The following is a 19,315-nucleotide window of genomic DNA, read 5'->3' as shown; positions in this document are numbered from 1 at the left end:
CGTACTTAGACGTGTTCGGCGATTTCACTTTGCACCAAGTCCAATGTTAAAACATCAGAAGCTCTGTCATAAAACTGTTAGAAATCGACTGAAAACAGCAAGGGAATAAGGCCAGGAGACCTCTCCGACGACCTTCGTTGACACGTGCCCACATGGATGCAAGATTACGCTGTGGTGCCGTGACCGGCATCGGTGGAACCTGGCTTCTTGGAGGAAGATCCATTTTTCATACGACAGCCGGTGTAGGATGTTTGTTACTGACGGAAGGACGCGTGTATGGCGACAGAGGAACATGGCAACTGACTGTGTCTTCTGTCTTCTGAAATTAGAGACATTATTTGAGGATTGGGTGTATTAATTAGAACTATGCATCGTGTTACCCGTTTGGGATCACCATACTTTTATTGATGCATTATGTTATCTTAATTTCAGTTTTATTGCAGGACCTATGTTGAACCAAATTATACCATTTAGATTCTTTATTGTTGGCTTTAGTATGGTGGCTGATAAGGGCCATCGCTTTCTCGCCTTAAAATTCGGCCACGAGAAAGCGAGAAAGCGATATATCGAGACGAGAAAGCGATAACACGAGACGAGAAAGCGATAGCGCAATACCATAGTTTAGTGTTAATGAGAAGGTTTTAGCACTTTGGCTAAATAGTTTCCTGTGAGGACGCACATGACATAAAACTGTTCAAAACTATTAAACATAGGTCCTGTCATGAAACTTGTGTGCTGCTATACTTTTTTCCATCTGTATATATGGCGGCGGTCTGTAAATAATCAAGTCTAGACCAGACAATCCAGTGATCAACAGCGTGAGCATCGATCTACGCAACTGGAATACGATGACATGTACCAACCAAGTCAGTGAGTCTTGTCACCCCATCCCCTTAGTCGATTCTTAAGACAAGCTTTGGATGCTGAAAACTAACTCTAACCCGGATCTTCACGGGTCATCCACGTTAGTGTACGAAATGAGACTGCCCAAAGGCCCAATACAGGTAGATTTCGCTGTTTCGTAGTTCAAAGTGTGGCCTGCAGTAAAGTTATGTGTCGATTAATATGGTGCAATTTGCTGTAAGGGTGTTTTTAAATGAGGGCCTGGTGAGTTTAATCAGCAAATCCTGTTAGCGAACAAGAACCCCGGTCTGTTATTTATTATTTTTTTAGAAATTATCATTTACACTATTCAAGTCTAGGGTCCATAGTGCTGACAGATTATTATTTTACAGTATTCATCCTCTTCGTGTATACTATTAAAATATCAACAGACAGAATGTTAGGATAAAACGTTTTACCTGTATATTACACTGTTTTCGGGGCGGTGGGGTAACATAGTGGTTAAAGCGTTCGTTCGTCACGCCGATAACCTTTGTTCGATTCCCCACATGGGTACAATGTGTGAAGCTCATTGTTTGTGTCCACCGCCGTGATATTGCTGAAATATTGCTAAAAGTGGCGTAAAACTAAACTCACTCAATAGACGTCACCTGCCGAAGACGGTACACCGTGTCATGGCTAGGTTTTGATTTATGGTTACACGCATGTGAAAGAAAAGATACGTTTAACACTTATCAATACATGTTATTACGATAGATGATAATATACATGAATTTGTGTAACAAATCGGAAGAGCAGTGATTTGTAACAGCCCTGAAATACTGCAAGGAACTGTCCACTGTTCAGTGTACCCATGTACTATCATCTCCCGTTCAATGTAAGCCTGTGATGGAAAGTTGTTGCTTTGCAACATTAGTCATTACAGTCATAAGAGTACCGCACAATGTGCAAGCAACGTGATGCTTGGGTTGGGGAGTCGCTGAGGGTCATCCCCCGCACGTCACTACGACATCGACTTGTGTAATTGGTCGACAGATGCAGGATCAGTGGAAACAAGCGCCACATCATCATGTGTGCAGGTACCAGTAATTGCTCCATTGGCATCACGTCACTGCGACATTCGTCACAACTCGCCCCTTTCTGTTACCTGCTTGTCCCGGAATGACACGAGTTGGTCACAGATGGTAACTACGGTTGACCAGAAGAGGTTCCTTCTCGACTTTACAGATGGAAGGAATCGCCAGGGATTTACGGGACACGCAAGTGTGCGTCCAGTACGTACAAATGTAGAGAATGCACACAGAAAAACTCGTGTGCCGTTGTGTTGGTGAATTAGAGTCGCATTAGCCTTACAATCAAATCCTGTATTAATCCAACTGAACACGTACCTGCCATTTAGACTTGTAAAACCAGTATGATTTCTATGCTGACCCACAGAGTAGTTCCAGACATCAAGGGCTGCCATGACACAGTTTCCCGGGTCCAGGGATCACAGTCATCATCACTATCCACTCCCGTGTCATAGCCTTGATGTCCCGGCCACCGACCTTCCATCTTTGTAGACAGGAACCCAGAACGGCACCATAGGGCCATACAACACAAGGCAATGACATATGAAGACCCAGCTTGAATTAAAAATAGACTAGGCATGCATTGCCAGTCCAGTGGTATATAGTCTAGAAAAGTGTGTGCAATGTAGCAGCGACTAAAGTATAATTATTACAGTTGGTGATGAGACGCCAATATGAAAAGCGCCCTGTCGTTTCATAATCCACACAGCAATTTTCTTTACGAACCTTCTGTGACTACATTTGTAGACCCGTGAAGATCAGGGTTAGAACTGGCCTTCAGCAACCAGTGCTTGTCCTAAGAGGCGACTAACGAGATCGGGTGGTCAGGCTCGCTGACTTGGTTGACACATGTTAACGTATCCCACTTACGCACAGATCGAAGCTCATGCTGTTGATCACTAGATTGTCTGACCCACACTTGACTATTTACATTTCCATATAGCTGGAATATTGGTGAGTGCGGCGTTAAAAGCCAAACCACTGACTGTGATTGATCGTTGCAGAGTAGCACAGTAGACAGAGCAGCAGTAGGCCACAGTTAGGATCCGGGTTTGAAACCCACTCCTCTGTAATATTAACTGCCACATCAAATAATCCCCACACAAGACCTTCAGAGACTGCCGTAACACATCCCCGACAGTTCTAACAGCTATCTGATTTACAAACACAATATATGTCAATGGATTCAAAAGATGTTACATCCTTGACGGGCATCGGTGTCACCATTAAAGCATTCAGCTGTACCACCCGGTGGTCTAAGACAATCAGAGCGTATAGAATACATTCATAACACAAATATGTATGTATGTGTAAGTCATGTACCACACATGTACAGTCACATGCACGCTTTGACGCCAATATGTCTTATCTGCCATCTTTATGTTGCTATTGTGAAGGCATCCCAGGAGTATGAAATCCGCCATTGCGGGAATCAGAGGCCCTTTGGTAGCATCAAATACTTCAAATGTGGGTTTGCGCATGTACAAAATGTTTGAACATTAATTTTACAGTGTAATGTTTAAAACTACAAACATGCGTTGTGCGTAATGTAAACATAATAGAATCTACATCTGCCTACGCGCATCTTCCTAAAACCAGTCAGTTATGTATTAAACACCTGCTTCTTATAAAACACTGGTAATAAAGAACTTAAATATTTGTTTACACAAGCCCAGAGTGGTATAAAAGACCGGCGTTTATATATTCGCTAATGTCTTTCTCAATAAAAATAATTGTTCCTTTGAACAATTCCCTGCAGACTTCGAAAGTAAACTTTCTCTTCCTGTAAAATATTTGAGGTAATTTGACACCTGGGTTTGGAACGCCCTCAAATCGAGTTTTTCTCCTATATTGCCTTTTAATTTCATTTACATAAAAGTAGCTCCTCCTAAGCGAGGTTGGCTCATTATGGTAGAACTTTTATTGTAGTTTATGAAACTGTTACTTTTTTAAGATTTCTCATCACATTTGTTTTACAGTCTGATGGGGTGTAAGTGACGGTACATGTAGCTTTGGGTAAGACAGCTTGGAAATGGTCTTTAGCTGTGTGATATGTAAACCACACATAACACCATGTAGCTTTGGGTAAGACAGCTGGGAAATGGTCTTTAGCTGTGTGATATGTAAACCACACATAACACCATGTAGCTTTGGGTAAGACAGCTGGGAAATGGTCTTTAGCTGTGTGATATGTAAACCACACATAACACCATGTAGCTTTGGGTAAGACAGCTGGGAAATGGTCTTTAGCTGTGTGATATGTAAACCACACATAACACCATGTAGCTTTGGGTAAGACAGCTGGGAAATGGTCTTTAGCTGTGTGATATGTAAACCACACATAACACCATGTAGCTTTGGGTAAGACAGCTGGGAAATGGTCTTTAGCTGTGTGATACATAACACCATGTAGCTTTGGGTAAACACACATAATTAACACCATGTAGCTTTGGGTAAGACAGCTGGGAAATGGTCTTTTTTTAGCAAACACATGTGATAGCTTTGGGTAAACAGCTGGGAAATGGTCTTTAGCTGTGTGATATGTAAACCACACATAATTAACACCATGTAGCTTTGGGTAAGACAGCTGGGAAATGGTCTTTAGCTGTGTGATATGTAAACCACACATAACACCATGTAGCTTTGGGTAAGACAGCTGGGAAATGGTCTTTAGCTGTGTGATATGTAAACCACACATAACACCATGTAGCTTTGGGTAAGACAGCTGGGAAATGGTCTTTAGCTGTGTGATATGTAAACCACACATAACACCATGTAGCTTTGGGTAAGACAGCTGGGAAATTGGGTCTTTAGCTGTGTGATATGTAAACCACACATAACACCATGTAGCTTTGGGTAAGACAGCTGGGAAATGGTCTTTAGCTGTGTGATATGTAAACCACACATAACACCATGTAGCTTTGGGTAAGACAGCTGGGAAATGGTCTTTAGCTGTGTGATATAAACCAAACCACACATAACACCATGTAGCTTTGGGTAAGACAGCTGGGAAATGGTCTTTAGCTGTGTGATATGTAAAACCACACATAACACCATGTAGCTTTGGGTAAGACAGCTGGGAAATGGTCTTTAGCTGTGTGATATGTAAACCACACATAACACCATGTAGCTTTGACAATACCTGAAGACCAATTCTGGTGCCTTCCGTCGTGATAGTCCTGGAATATTGCTAAAACCGGTGTAAATATAAACTCACTCACTCACTCTCTTTACACATTATATTAGTCATTAGGACTATACTTGTGTGAGATAAGCAGGTAACAGACAGGTTACAGCTTTGATAAAGCTCATTAGGGTTGCTGTTGACAAACCAAGATACAGCGTAATGTCAAATCCGATCGAATGCGGGTTGATAGGTGTTGGCAGACCTAAGGGACACAACTCTGCTCAGAAAACTGCGGCTCCTTATGCGACATGACACGACATAATGCATTCTAGGGGCAATATGGGTATAGGCATAATCGTGAATGAAAACGTGAATATTCTCGTAACTTTATCCCTTTATTAGAGTTAGAAAGCTAAATGCACATATTAAGGCCAGAAAAATGTTAATAAATAATTATTTCATTTGTTTGATTTTGATACAAATCAGAGACGTGGATATATGCTGTATTTATAGCACTAATGATCGCAGGGGAGTATTGATGCCGTATTTAAAAATACATGAGTGATATTCACGTAAATACAGACAGAACAAGAACTGTTGTATATAGAAATGCAGTCAAAGTTTCTACAACAGTAAAATGGACGATACGATCGTAATTAACGTGTCATCGTCGTGCAACTATATCTTGGTAGGCTATTCTACCGAAACCTCTAGAGAAACCTTTGACTGTAAAATCCTGAACCAATTCTGAGATTTGGGGTGTTCAGGGGTGTAAAATAAAATAAATAGTACAGTCACAAGCTTTAAGCATGTAAACGTTTCTCGACATCAACAAATAAGCCACACGGGATATTGTACAAAGGGGCGCGGAAGATACCCGATATATGCATTGGCCCTGAAACGTTCTGTCCTATATAGGTTAAAACTTAACTCAGTGTGTCTTCATCTAAAACCTATAAGATAAATATGACAGGACAGTATTCAATAACAACACGCTGTTTCAGCTGGATCTTGAATATGAGTGGATTGGACAGGGAGTTAGGGGTGTTTTTCAGATTTATCCATCGTACAACAAAGATGTAAAGATTGTTTTCAACCAAGACATATACGAAATGAAGAATATTCATACTATGGGAACCTATGATACAATGTATATCACAGACATATTTCATGCTGCTAAGGACCAATTCAATTCTTCATATTGAAGATGATTGCTACGCCCTCCTCTGTACACTTAATGAGAAGATCCAAGGAGGCATTATATCCCCATATAAATATACGCCCTGTCTATCAGTTAACAAATTCTGTATGCTAATGGCAGCAGAAAATGGCCAGTTTATACAGAATTTGGCTATGTTAATACACCATTTACAATCAAAACGTAAACTTTCATGTACCTCTCGCCCAATATAATCATTTTACTCCAGGACTTGTGAATGCTGTTCAAAATTGACAGAGCAAAATCAGTTGAATGTCATCGTTTTTACAGCTTTCTTTATCTCATGGTTTTGACTGTTCAGATATCTGAAGGTCAAATCAACAAATGCCTTGAACCAGCGACTGGAAGGAACGATAAGGAACCTTTTGTCCTACTACGCTGTATGCACTACCTAGGACTATTTATAGCTGTTGAACACGTGTGTCTTGTAGCGGTTACATGTCATGTTCAGACATACCTTTAATAGTCCGCCATAGTTAGATACACATACAATATTCAACAACAATTACTTAGCATGTCACGTTACCAAATCGGTGGTGTTAGCTGAGGGTTGCAAAACTATCAACGTCAAAGACCTGATCAGGTGTAACACCGTTTAAGTCTGATTCAGAAACAATCAAACTATGTCCAATAATGTCGGTGTTAGAAAGACAATCATACTGGCATTACTACAGAATTTACATTTAATAATAACATAACAGGGTATTGTCACTAGGTATATGTCATATTATTGTCTCCCACCACTACATGGCCAAGGCTACAGTGCCATCAAAATACCTGAACATATGGAAATGATTCTAAAACTAACTTCCTTCCACAATGTCCTTGGACATGTAGACATTATTATTAAGTCAGAACTACTTTCTGCATATATTTACAGATCTGGCATAGCACACAGTAAAATACAAAAACATCCTAATACTATCATAAATACACGTACATACACAACACTTGCATGATAAAAGCTTCATAAACATATTCAAATACTAGTACCTGCCTGTATTGGAGATTTTGCCATTTACTAAATCTCTCACACATCTAACAAAATTACCTTATTTAACATACATAATATAATATATATATATAATCTTATTTATGAAAAGATATATACATATATGTTTATGTATTTAATTGGACAAACCTACCTTGGCAGTAAAGAAGTATTTAAAATGTTCCACTTGCTGTAGTCTGTCAAGGACTTGTCTGTGCTGTTACTGAAGTGCAAGTAGGGGTTAAAGGGCATGCAAGCTAAGAAGAAATATAGGGTCAGCCACTCCAGCCAGAACATTTGCCCTGGTTGAAACAAAAAACTGACCCAAGCATAGAAATAAGTTAAAATCTTTAAGATATAGTATCACCTCTTAATTAAAATCCTTGACACCCATAATGTAAACTAATACCAAATGCTGATATTAATACTAACTGCTAATACCAATACTAATATAATAACCATATACCTTTCCAATAAGTTCTTACCTCCCCTGATTTATTATCACCCCTTGCGAATTCTTTTGAAAAAGACATAGAACTAGTCCGCACTTGACGTTCACTTCCAGCGAGGTTTTGAAAATGAACGGAACCATTCTTAAAAATGTGTTAGTGACACAGTCCTTATGACTTTTTATTCATAAAATTTTCAGTGAACACAGCTCTAATGAGTGTAGCATACAAAGGGAGGCTGCCAAACCTAAAGCTGAGCAATCCAGTGACAGTGGAAATTGGAATGAGCATTCTGTGTCAGACTATAAGCAGATTAATTTGAAGTCCTCAGGATCAAGTGTGGCAGCTTCAGTCGTCATGGACAGATTGAAGATCATATCACAAGTCAGCTCGTAAACAAAGTGTGAACAGAATGATTTTCATCCTTTTGGTATTGATGCATCTAATCAGACAGATATCTTTGATAGTTTTGTATGACTGTTTTGAACACAAACATTGAATGATGGTATCGAGGTTGAGATATCAAGGCGTAATATGGTAAATGTGGAAATCCAGTTTAAGAAGGCTGTGCTAACATATGTAGATATCACCTCCAGTGAAAAATTCTCATTTTACACAGGAGTCCCCAACAGGTGTATGTAAAGCCTTTTTTGATGAAATGGATGACGCCTTAGAACATACAACTGGGGGTTATTATTCAAATGAATCGAAATTAGGTCGTCCACGAGCCTTAAGATTAGTGGATGAGTTTTTCCTAGTTCTCATGAGGATTAGACTGGGACTATTACTGGAGGATTTGGCAGATAGATTTTGCATTTCAAAATCAACATTTAGTAGCATTTTTGACAAGTGGATAGACTATTTAAGTATAAAATGTATTCTGTGACAGTGTGGCCATCAAAAGCTGTCATTAAGAAAACAATGCCAAAAGAAATTTAGAAAATACCCTGATACCCAAGTTATCATCGACTGCACAGAAATATTTACTGAAACACCACAATCCCTTACCAACAGGACCCTCCTATACTCCAATTCTAAGTCGCATATGATTCATTGATTGGTCCTGCTGGGGTAATAACGTTTCTGTCTGATCTTTGGTGTTGTAGTACCAGTGATAAACAGATTACCAAATTATGTGGTTTGCTACATTTCCTGGGGATTCAATAATGGCTGATAAAGGATTTCCCATTTCTGACCCGTGAAGATCCGGGTTAGAATTGGTCTTCAGTTATCAATGCTTGTCGTAAGAGGCGACTAACGGGATCGGGTGGTCAGGCTCGCTGACTTGGTTGACACATGTCATTGTATCCCAATTGCGTAGATCGATAATTATGCTGTTGATCACTGGATTGTCTGGTCCAGACTTAATTATTTACAGACCGCCGCCATATAGCTGGAATATTGCTGAGTGTGGGGTTAAACAACAAACCGACCAACCCATTTCTGATCTGACAACACCCATAGGAGTGAAGTTACACATTCCACCTCTTAAGAATAAAAGTTTTTTACGAAGAGAAGTTGAACAAACAAAACGCATTGCAAATTTAAGAATTTATGTTGAAATGGCAATTAAACATTTTAAGAGCCTCCGGGATTGTACAAGGGGTCATTCCAATTACTTTGGCCAAGAAAGTCACAAAAATTTGAAAAAGTTCGTTCACTTGACAACCTTCAGCCTCCACTTGTTGGCAAGAATTAAAGATACTGATACACTTGCACTTTTGAACTGTGTACGGTACTTTGTATTTCCAAATCCAAGGCAATGTTTATCACCCTAACTTAACCATCAGCTTTCTTATTTAGACCAATATAAACATTGATGTTTAGAATATATATGATTGTACTGACATATACCGACAGCAAAAGAAACGCAAGTCTGGCTTTTTGTCAAGATTTTTAACAGAAGACAATTTAAAATTATATCTAATCATTTATTCTATAGAAAACACTGTCAGTTTAACAGCTGAAAGTTGCTGTTGACATTGAATTGCAATAAGTTCAAATTGATCACAGTCCGTCAAATGGAGATACCCTGAACGCGAAATGTGACAGTCTCTTTAGTAGCACGTATAGCCACTTTGAGCTTGGACACAGGCCGTGCAACATGGCCTCATTGAGTTCTCTACAGTCTGAAAGAATGCCTGAGGCAAGTGGTTCCATCAAACACCAATTTCTGTTCCATCTGTGCAATGCAATCCTGCGTCCAATTCCGTCCCAGAATGTCTCAATGGGGCCATATCCGGGGAAAGAGACGGCCATGGAAGAACGTTAATGTTGTTCTGAGCCAGACAATCCATCGACACCCTTGCTGTGTGAGGGCTGTTAACGTCGCTGGCGTTGTTGACGTGGTAAAATTGGCCCCACATATTGCCCTCGGCAGTGGATTCCAGCAGCCCGAAGACGACGCCTTATCGTATCGCTGGACACCGCTCCCCTTGACCCAAGAACTAAGGCTGTTGTTTACTGTCGCTGCTTGAGTTTTGTTCTTTAGACGTGTGACCCGGATGAACCGATCTTGCGCATGAGTTGTCACTCGTGGTCGTCAGGTACGTGGGCGATCAGCAGCAACCCCGGTTTGCTGATGACGTTGAGCAAGTCGTGTAATGGTGGTAAGATGACAGCCCAAATGTCTAGCTACAGCGGTTGTAGAGCTACCTCCGTGCAACTTTCAAATGGCCATTCCCTCGTTAGTCTAGGCATCGTTTGTGTGGTGTGTACACCTCCTAGCGTCAATACTTAACTGTTTTCTGACACAAACCTTTATAAAGGATACCTGAGAGTGAAATGCATGCTTTCCATCCAGAACCGTCGATGCACGTGCTAAAATATGGTTTTGCTGCACTGTGGGCGTGTTTGTGCGAATGTTTCGTATGGACGTCAAATTGCATTACATCATCTCATCTGGGATCATTACGTCACTTTACATGAACGTTCTATAAATATGAACTCTTACTTTTATTAGATTTCATTTTTCGAAACTTGCGTTTCTTTTGCTGTTCGTATATTTGCGCTTTGTTATTTATGCAATATATTTAAGGCCTTAATGTGGCCCAAAGGAATTCTTATTTAAACACTGGAGTATTAGTTTCCATCTATAATCATGATTATGTCACTCAGCTCTGGCTGATACTGATGAACTATGGGTTGTTTTTAGCATTGCACCCTTCCCTCAGTTACTGTATCAGGACATGTCCTTTTCTGCTGTAAACATGCCATGCACCACTGGATGTTGTGTGTGCTTGTACCAGGTCAGACTTTCATCTAATTAATAAGAAGAAGAATTCCAGCCAGCAAACTTAATCTTGTCCTTTTGATAAAGCCAATGAATTTATTTATATCATTTATTTTTCTGTCCGTTTTGACAGCTATGTGATTGGTCAGATTCAGGAAAAGCAAAGCGCGACAATGCGACAACGCGACATTTCGGCCATTTGTCACATTGTCACTGTGTCGCATTGTCGCGTTTTGAAAAATATTTTGTATTCATCCAAAAGGACGACATGCGACATAGCCACAATTTTCAAGGTCAAAATATGTTGCGTTGTCGCCTCATCTAAGATGTGTAAAAAAGCCTAAAATGCACGACAACGCGACATAATGAATATGTCGTATTGTCGCATTGTCACGCTTTCGTTAATATTGCCTCTTTTGCTTGTTATTATTGAGAGGGCGACAACGCGACGATGCGACAACGCGACAATGTTCCTTCTAAGAGTCCATAGTAAAACATAATAGTGATAGCTCAGCCAGTAACTGAGACACTTGAAAATACATATATAACCCACTCACACACACTGACCTAGGACACATTAAGCTGACTGAGTAAATAAGACATTTCTTCATCACTTTCAGTGCCAGCATCTGGGAAAAACACAGCATGTACACTGACGTAACAACTCTTAATTGATTATGCATGTCAAAGCCAGGATTCAACAGTTGAATTCTACAACTGTCCATAAAATAAAAAAAACAATTGGTAATAAAATGACAAACAGCCTCAAAATTATAACAGGTACTTTTTAATGTCATAAAGCCGTTACTTCAACATTTTGTAACAGGGGAAGAAAGGAGAATGTTTACATCATAATTAAAATGTGAAACAATTACAATTACCAATCTTTTTTTTCCATTTTGTTCCCACTCTACAACATATATAATACAGTAATATGCATATACACATACTCATATACTCATGTGTGTGTGTGTATGTGTGCGATACGATGCGTGCGCGCGTGCATAGACAGATAGATAGATATACATGTTTTACCCTTCAATTGGAAAGGGTGGATTTACAGGCAGGTATTCTTAGTTCCGGCAATCGTGCACATAGCTAATAGTCATATGTATGAAAGTGTACATAATTTTTCTGTCAAATGGAAAGTATAGTTTACAGATAGGTAGTTTAACTTCATTTAATCGTGCACATGAATAAAACAGTCATATATATATAAGATGTACATGTGTTTCCTTTCACTTGGAAGGTATGTTTACAGGTAGACATTCTAAATTCTGCCAGTCGTGCACATAGATAATACAGTCATGTGTATAAAGATGTACACTTGTTTCATTTCAATTGGAAGGTATAGTTTACAGATAGGTATTCTAAGTAATCCAGCCGTGTACATAGATAATACAGTCATGTGTATAAAGATGTTCATGTTTTTCCTTTCGATTGGGAAGTATAGATTACAAATGGGTATTATAAGTTCACACAATCCTGCACACACATTTAGTACGTTTGCATCAGTAAGTCTTTTACCATATATCTGGTAGACAAGGGATAATAATAGATGTTTTCAGATAATGAGCAAATTACTTAACACTGTTCGTTTTAGGGAGATGTATGTAGTAGATTGTAATCATCTGATTTCGTTTCGACTAATTTGTGGAAAGATGACCAGAAGGAGAAAAATTTGTAGTAAAACTAACATATAATAACTCAGTGGATGAAACTTTCAATAGTATGTATTGTCAATACATACATTTTGTCAAACTTGAATGAAATATGTTTGAAGTGAATAGTCCCTATATAGGTTTAAAAGAAATAAAGTAAACCATCCACAGCACACAGGTTTTAAACATGATCTAATGGACATAGCTGAGGTGTGAAACTAAAGTCGTTCATGTATTTACACAGGTTGCAAGCGGCGCCAACCCATACTCACTCACTCACTCTTTTCACACGAGTTGAGAAGAGCTCTGGCAGAATGTCATTGATATAAAAGTCATTCAATAGATGGACGCAGCCCTCCCAGAATCTTGAATCAAAGTGTATTCTTTCCTCATGACAATCCTTTAGAGCCCATATGAAACAATCACACCAGTTCATCTAGAATAGAGCCATTTGTCCTTGGATTTCGTAGTAGTATGCGTGGCTTACTTTTCAAAAACAGAAATGAGAATCTTCCGCTACCTCATATACCGTGGAAAGTCGCCACTTGTAAGGACACTTAATTTCAAGAAGACCAGTTTCATTCCCAATGTGAACAACACCATCAGGACTGGATCAAGATGAGGATACTCCTGATGCACAATGAAACCACATGTAACAACCTTTGCGTTCACGTTATGTTTTTCAACAGATTTGCATATTTTCTCCTTGCAGCCGACTCATGAGTACGTCCCCATCTCAGAGCATCATTATCAAATGATGAATATGCAAAAATAGTCTTTACTACATTATCAAATTGCGTTGATGTTTTCAGTTTACAGACAAGGCCAAACTTGGAAGAGGTTAGTCGCCTTCCCTCGCGGAGCTCCACAATTTATTATTTGTTTGTCCATAAGTTTTCGCAATAGTTACACAGTCTTCTTTAAAGATGGACAAAGCACTGAAATATTCCGAAACACGCAAATTGTATCTCGGTTTCCGTTTTGAACTCCATCAAGGCATTTATGTCCACAGAAAACACCTATCAAATTTGGTTTCCCTGTCTATAACAGTTTCTGAGAAAATCTGTCCCCATTGGGGATACCGTGCACTAAGTCAAGAAACGCATGACAAAGGGCCATAACTCTTTAACAAATTGTAACACGGTTTCCGTTTCCGATCTCAATCAAGCATTCATGTCCTGAAAACACATACCAAATTTGGTTTCCCTATCTATAAAAAGGTTTTGAGAAAATCAGTACCCATCATCGCGGACGGGCAGAGGGCGCGCGGACGGAAGAACAGACGGACTCGCGGACGGACGTCCGTAGGTTGCTCAAACCATTGTCCTCCTCCTACATCGCGGCGAGGGTTATTATTTTGCAATCCATTTATGTAAGTGTCCAGTGTCTCCTTCACTGTACTACACTCAACACGATCGTGGTAATCCTTCTTCAACATCTTCAGTGTCAGATCTCTCAATTCTGTTGGTAAAGTTTGGAGCCCTGCCAGTGCACTCTGTATTCTGCTAAAAGCTACCTCATACATACACTGACCATCGACGAATGGATTGAGATATTCGTAATCAGAGAACAGAGCATAAAATATAACTCCGAGGAGAAACACGTCACATGACTTGGTGTAATGACCCAGGAGAACTTCTGGAGCGATATATGCCATTGTTCCATGGGTTGATGTCAGATAGCTGGGAAGAGTATCAGATGTCATGTCGGACGCATGCATTCTAGCTTCTCGAAATCGGATATTTTGCATACAGGACGTCCATGACTCTTGGTGACTAACACGTTTCAGGCTTCATATCCCTGTGAACAATATTGATCAGGTGCAAGTAGGCCTAAGCCATTGGACATGTCATACATAAACAGCACTTTGGAATCCGCTGATACATTCCGCTTTGTCACATGATAATTAAGGTCTCCAAGTTCACACAATTCCATGATTATATAGAAACTGTCACTCCAAATGAAAGAGCCAATAAATTGATACAATATTTGCATGACCTCTGGTTCTTTTCAGTAATTCTGCTTCTCTAGAAAACTGCTCACGCTGCGTCGCATCAAGTGTAAATTTAATTTCCTTCACCGCATGAAGTTCTTTTGTGTATCGATTTCTTGCTTTATACACAACGCCGAAACTCCCTTCACCAAGTGTATTCAGTTTGTCGTAAGAGGCGCCAAATGTGGAGGTGGAGAATAACTGTCCCATGGCTGGCTATGTCCTTGTAGCACAGACTGAAGGTAGTGACTGCACTTCCCGGTAGGGAGAAAAGCGGGTGTAGCTTTTTCAGAACGATGACGTGTCAATGAGCCTGATCACCCATATACACCGTACTGACAGAGATAGAGTCACTGCGTTTATAAGGTTTCAATGAAAGTCGCCCCATCGAGTCAAACGTAATATATACCACGTTTGTCCTCATATATTCTGGAATATCTACCACGCACCAAGACACAATCAACAAGTTGTAGTAATATCCCACACCTGTTTCATTCACTGTGTTCTGTTATGAAATGACTCGCTGGTGGGCAAGTCAACATTCCGACCTAGGGTGTATCAAGCAGCATGAAGCAGGATCTGATGATCAGTTAAAGCCGGTTCAGCGGTTTAAGTAGGGAGGTAGAAGATTGGATTTCAAACGACGCAATACCGGTGACAACACATGCATAAATAGATCCGCGTCATCGATTTGCGTGTTTGAGATTTGTATCATCATTACTCACATATAATATACAATAAAAAAATTGGTGGTCATATTGACATTAAAATATTTTAACTAAGACATTATATTATTTTGACACAACGAAAATTGGAGCTTAACAAGACTAGATAGGTTCATCTTAAGCAGAGAGATGTGTTAAATCTAGGTCACCTGCTGTGACAGAAGAATGTGACAGATTACTGAGACATCATTTACAACAGGTTTGTTGGTTCAAGAGGAAACTTTTTATATCAACACCGGGTCCATATATGTTATATTTTTAGAATTGGCCCATAGTAACAGGAAAATTTAGACTATGAGTCACATCTACAACTGAAGATGACGATGAAGACATGATATCCGACCGAGAGAGTGAAGTATCGGGACAGGAGGAAGGAGAAGAACAATGAGGCATTGTAATGCACAATAGATGTAAAGTAGAGTTTGTGAGTGCTCCTACCCTAATGTCTACTGTACGAGCTAATAAATATTATATGAAATCAGTATCTCTTTCTTGTCTATTTGTGGCAGAATGTTTAGATTTGTGTTGTAGCGCCTGATTTATACACTACACATCAAGAATAAGTGTGAATGAGTTGTTTTCATGTGGCATTGTCCTGGCTTGTAATTCTGTTTGGTTTAAGCTCATTCATTATGATTGACAACAAAGGAAAAACCCTATCAACCTTAATGCTGACACTAGATATCCAATGAGTGTTATCCATTGAAAGACAATTAAACCCTATACACCCATTAATATCTGCAAATAAACTATTTTTTTTATGTTAAGTTGAAATGTTTCATTTGGTGAATGTTTAAATTCATGATATACACTGAACGGATCAAATAGATCATAGTTAACCAATGAAATATATACAGAACATGAATTTGAATCATAAAAAGTTTACCCCTAGGAGATTCGGACTTATTCCCAATTCTCTTTATTTACCCTCAAACATTCTTAGCCTGTGGCACAGTCCCTAATACATTATTTCAGCCTAAACTGAAATATGATAGCTCCCTCTTGAAAAGCGAAACCAGATGCCATTCACAATATTTCAAATAAGTACAACCTAAGCAGCTAAGCGTCAGTCTATTATGCATAGCAAAATTCTATAAATTCTGTAATTATGTAAGCCCAGCCCATTCTCCCAACATGTCAATCATTGTATGGGTTGTGAATGAAATGAAGCTCACTTTACGCATTTGAAACAGAACCTTGCACCCCTCGCTAGAGATACAGTGACCCAATGTTTCGCGGAAAATGACCATTGTTTGAGACTGAGTGTGACAACCGCATGTAACAGTTATGAAACCAGCGCTTTGCGGGTCGGACAATATGTGTTGGATCTGTCTTTGATAAACGGTTATATTTAATCTTCTGCTTAATTGTAGGTTAATCCATTAATTCAATCACAAAAGCATGAGATTATAGTATACGCTTAAAGTACGTCGGATTTTATGTTGCATTTACAATGTGTTTTTCATGGACTCTCAAGGTGGGAAGTTCTATGATTTGGTTGTCATGATTAAATTTGAATATTGTCGGTCGGATATCATGTCTTCATCGTCATCTTCAGTTGTAGCGGTTTAGAAATATCTTTGAAAAGTGTAACAGTGCAACAAATGTTTACTGATTTTATAACCCTGTTGAGGGTAAATGTAAACATGGCAGTCAAAGAAATTATCAGATGTTATTATGTTTCGGTTTTACAATGTAACTGATACAACTAGGAGAGAAAGCATACCACCTCGAAGGGAACAACCACCATCAGTGCAGAAGAATTGAGAAGGAGAAATGTAAAATGCGAACTCTTTTTAGAAAGTACAAGACTTTAATGTTCAACACTATACATCTGCCAAATCAAAATTAAAGAAGTGTTGTGATCAGAAGAGAACTGCATATAATTTGTGCCAAAGAGACAAGATAAACCTTGCGGCTAAATATAGTGCCTGTAAATCCTTTTTGAGCACTGTTCAAAAAAGCATTAAATCCATGACCAATCAAGATCATATCAAAACCTGAAGAGTGTTTTTCATATTTTAATGAACTACTAAATCCTACGTTTGAACGAGAAGAAACAGTTCATTGGATCATACAGTTAGACAGTTTATACAAAGCCATTCCTGTGACAATTGTACTTCTGCTCCCTGGACGAATGATCTGTTTAGTAAAAATATCACTGAGGAAGAAATAAAGGAAGAAATTAAAAGTTTTAAGAAAGGAAAGTCCTCTGGAAGACGGCATACGTGGAGAAATTTACAAGACTTCATCAGAAACCCTTATTCCATATTTAATCCTACTTTTTAATAAAATATTTGATACTGGTGTATTCCCTGAACCATGGAATCAGGCTATTATTCTTCCCTTATATAATACTGGATCAAGAACCAACCCATCAAACTACAGAGTCATTTCACTACTGGACAGTATTGGAAAACTTTTACATCTATACTAGAACGGCGTTTAAGGATATGGATAAACATAAATCATTTACTATGAGAAGCATAAGCTGGATTCCGACCGAATTATGCCACCGTTGATAAATTCCCTCAGCCCCATTCTTTTTCATTTCTTTATAAATGAATTAGTGAATGAATTGTATGAAACAATGTTCCAAAGGTATATAAATATATCTCAGGATATAATATAAGTTGTTCACTGGTCTCGAGGGGGACATGGGCTGATGTACCCTCTATGTTTGTTTATATCCCCTTGAGCTCGAAGGGCCCGAAAGAACAAACATAGAGGAACATCAACCCAGGGGCCCGGAGGGACAGTGAACGACGTATTTATCTTACCGAACACCTCAATGTTAATTTTGAACTGTTTGAAGCACTTGTATTTTATCATAATAAGGAGTACCGGAGTTAGGCAACAGCCTAAACACTACATACACGAAGTACCAAACGAATTCCCACATTTCGGCATTTCCATCGGGTAACATAGAAAATTGTCTCCACCCAATTGTCCTCCTTGCCAAATCAGCAGCTGTTTGGAACCGTCGTCACAGGTGGTGCACCAGGTCGCGGACGATCAGCAACTCTTCTGGTGGCCTGAAAACATTGTCTGGAGTCGACTAACAGTGGATGAATGCACATTAAAGTGCCTGGCAATCATCACATCTGAAGCACCTTGGCTGACCATACCGATAGCCTGATTCCTTTCGTCTTGTGTCAAGCGTGGCATTTTCTCAAAGTGATTGAGTTCCACAATTCCTTGTGCTTTTGTAATGTGGTTGTGTTTACGAGAAATGTCAAAGGTTCAGTTTTAAATATCAAAGTTCATGTGAGAGGAATGCTCCGGGACTCGAACTCGAAATGGGCCAGAATAACAGCCTCCTTTATCCCTACATCTTCTGTATCGCAGGATTAAAATCTTCAATAGAACTTTGTAAGTTCCAGGACAACAAATGCCAATTGCGTTTTAATGGCTTTCAGTATAGAACAATATGTTCAATGTAGCAGCATCTGAAGAATAATCATTACAGCTGGTGACGCCAATATGAAAAGCGCTCTGTCGTTTCATAATCGACACGGCAATTGTCTTTACGAACCATCTGTGACTATCTTTGTAGACCCGTGAAGATGAAGGCCAGTTCTAACCCTTCATCAACCCATGCTAGTAGTAAGAGGCGACTAACGAGATCAATGGTCAGGCTTGCTGACTTGGTTGACACATGTCATCGTATCCCAAACGCGTACATCGATGCTCATAGTTTTGATGACTGGGTTGTCTGAGCCAGATTCGATTATATACAGACCGCTGCCATATAGCTGGACTATTGCTGAGTGCAGCGTTAAAAGCCAAAACCACTGGCTGTGATTGGTTGTTGCAGAGTGGCGCAGTAGACAGGAGGCCACAGTTAGGATCCGGGTTTGAAACCCACTCCTCGGTAATATTAACTGCCACATCAAATAGTCCCCACGAAAGACCTGCAGAGACTGTCGTACCACTTGTCTAACAGTTCTAACAGCTATCTGATTTACAAACATAATATATGTCAATGGATTCAAAGATGTTATA

The 19,315-nt window shown here is 39.4% G+C and overlaps 1 protein-coding gene and 1 long non-coding RNA gene across 3 annotated transcripts in view; both read right to left on the bottom strand.

Moving 5' to 3' along the window:
* Window positions 1-13,734: 13,734 nt before the first annotated feature.
* LOC124270015 (serine/threonine-protein kinase pdik1l-A-like) overlaps window positions 13,735-19,315 on the bottom strand; it is a 33,627-nt gene continuing 28,046 nt past the window's right edge. The window contains exon 2 of one of the 2 annotated variants that reach the window (XM_046705039.1): window positions 13,735-14,304. In XM_046705039.1, coding sequence (XP_046560995.1) covers window positions 13,803-14,304 — 502 coding nt within the window. In that variant the 3' untranslated portion in view covers window positions 13,735-13,802. Of the gene's footprint in view, window positions 14,324-19,315 lie in introns of both variants that reach the window. The other variant, XM_046705040.1, reaches the window with a different exon arrangement.
* LOC124270017 lies at window positions 14,485-15,580 on the bottom strand. Its single transcript, XR_006896654.1, has 2 exons — window positions 15,470-15,580; window positions 14,485-15,426 (listed from the first exon to the last, which is right to left on the bottom strand). It is a non-coding gene; the product is annotated as an uncharacterized LOC124270017 (long non-coding RNA).

This window comes from Haliotis rubra, unplaced genomic scaffold (genome assembly GCF_003918875.1).
Source record: "Haliotis rubra isolate DU_JTF1 unplaced genomic scaffold, ASM391887v1 Scf149, whole genome shotgun sequence".
In the NCBI taxonomy this organism is placed as follows: domain Eukaryota; kingdom Metazoa; phylum Mollusca; class Gastropoda; order Lepetellida; family Haliotidae; genus Haliotis; species Haliotis rubra.
Note: the sequence above shows the minus strand (reverse complement) of the source record. Positions and strands in the feature narration are given on the sequence as shown.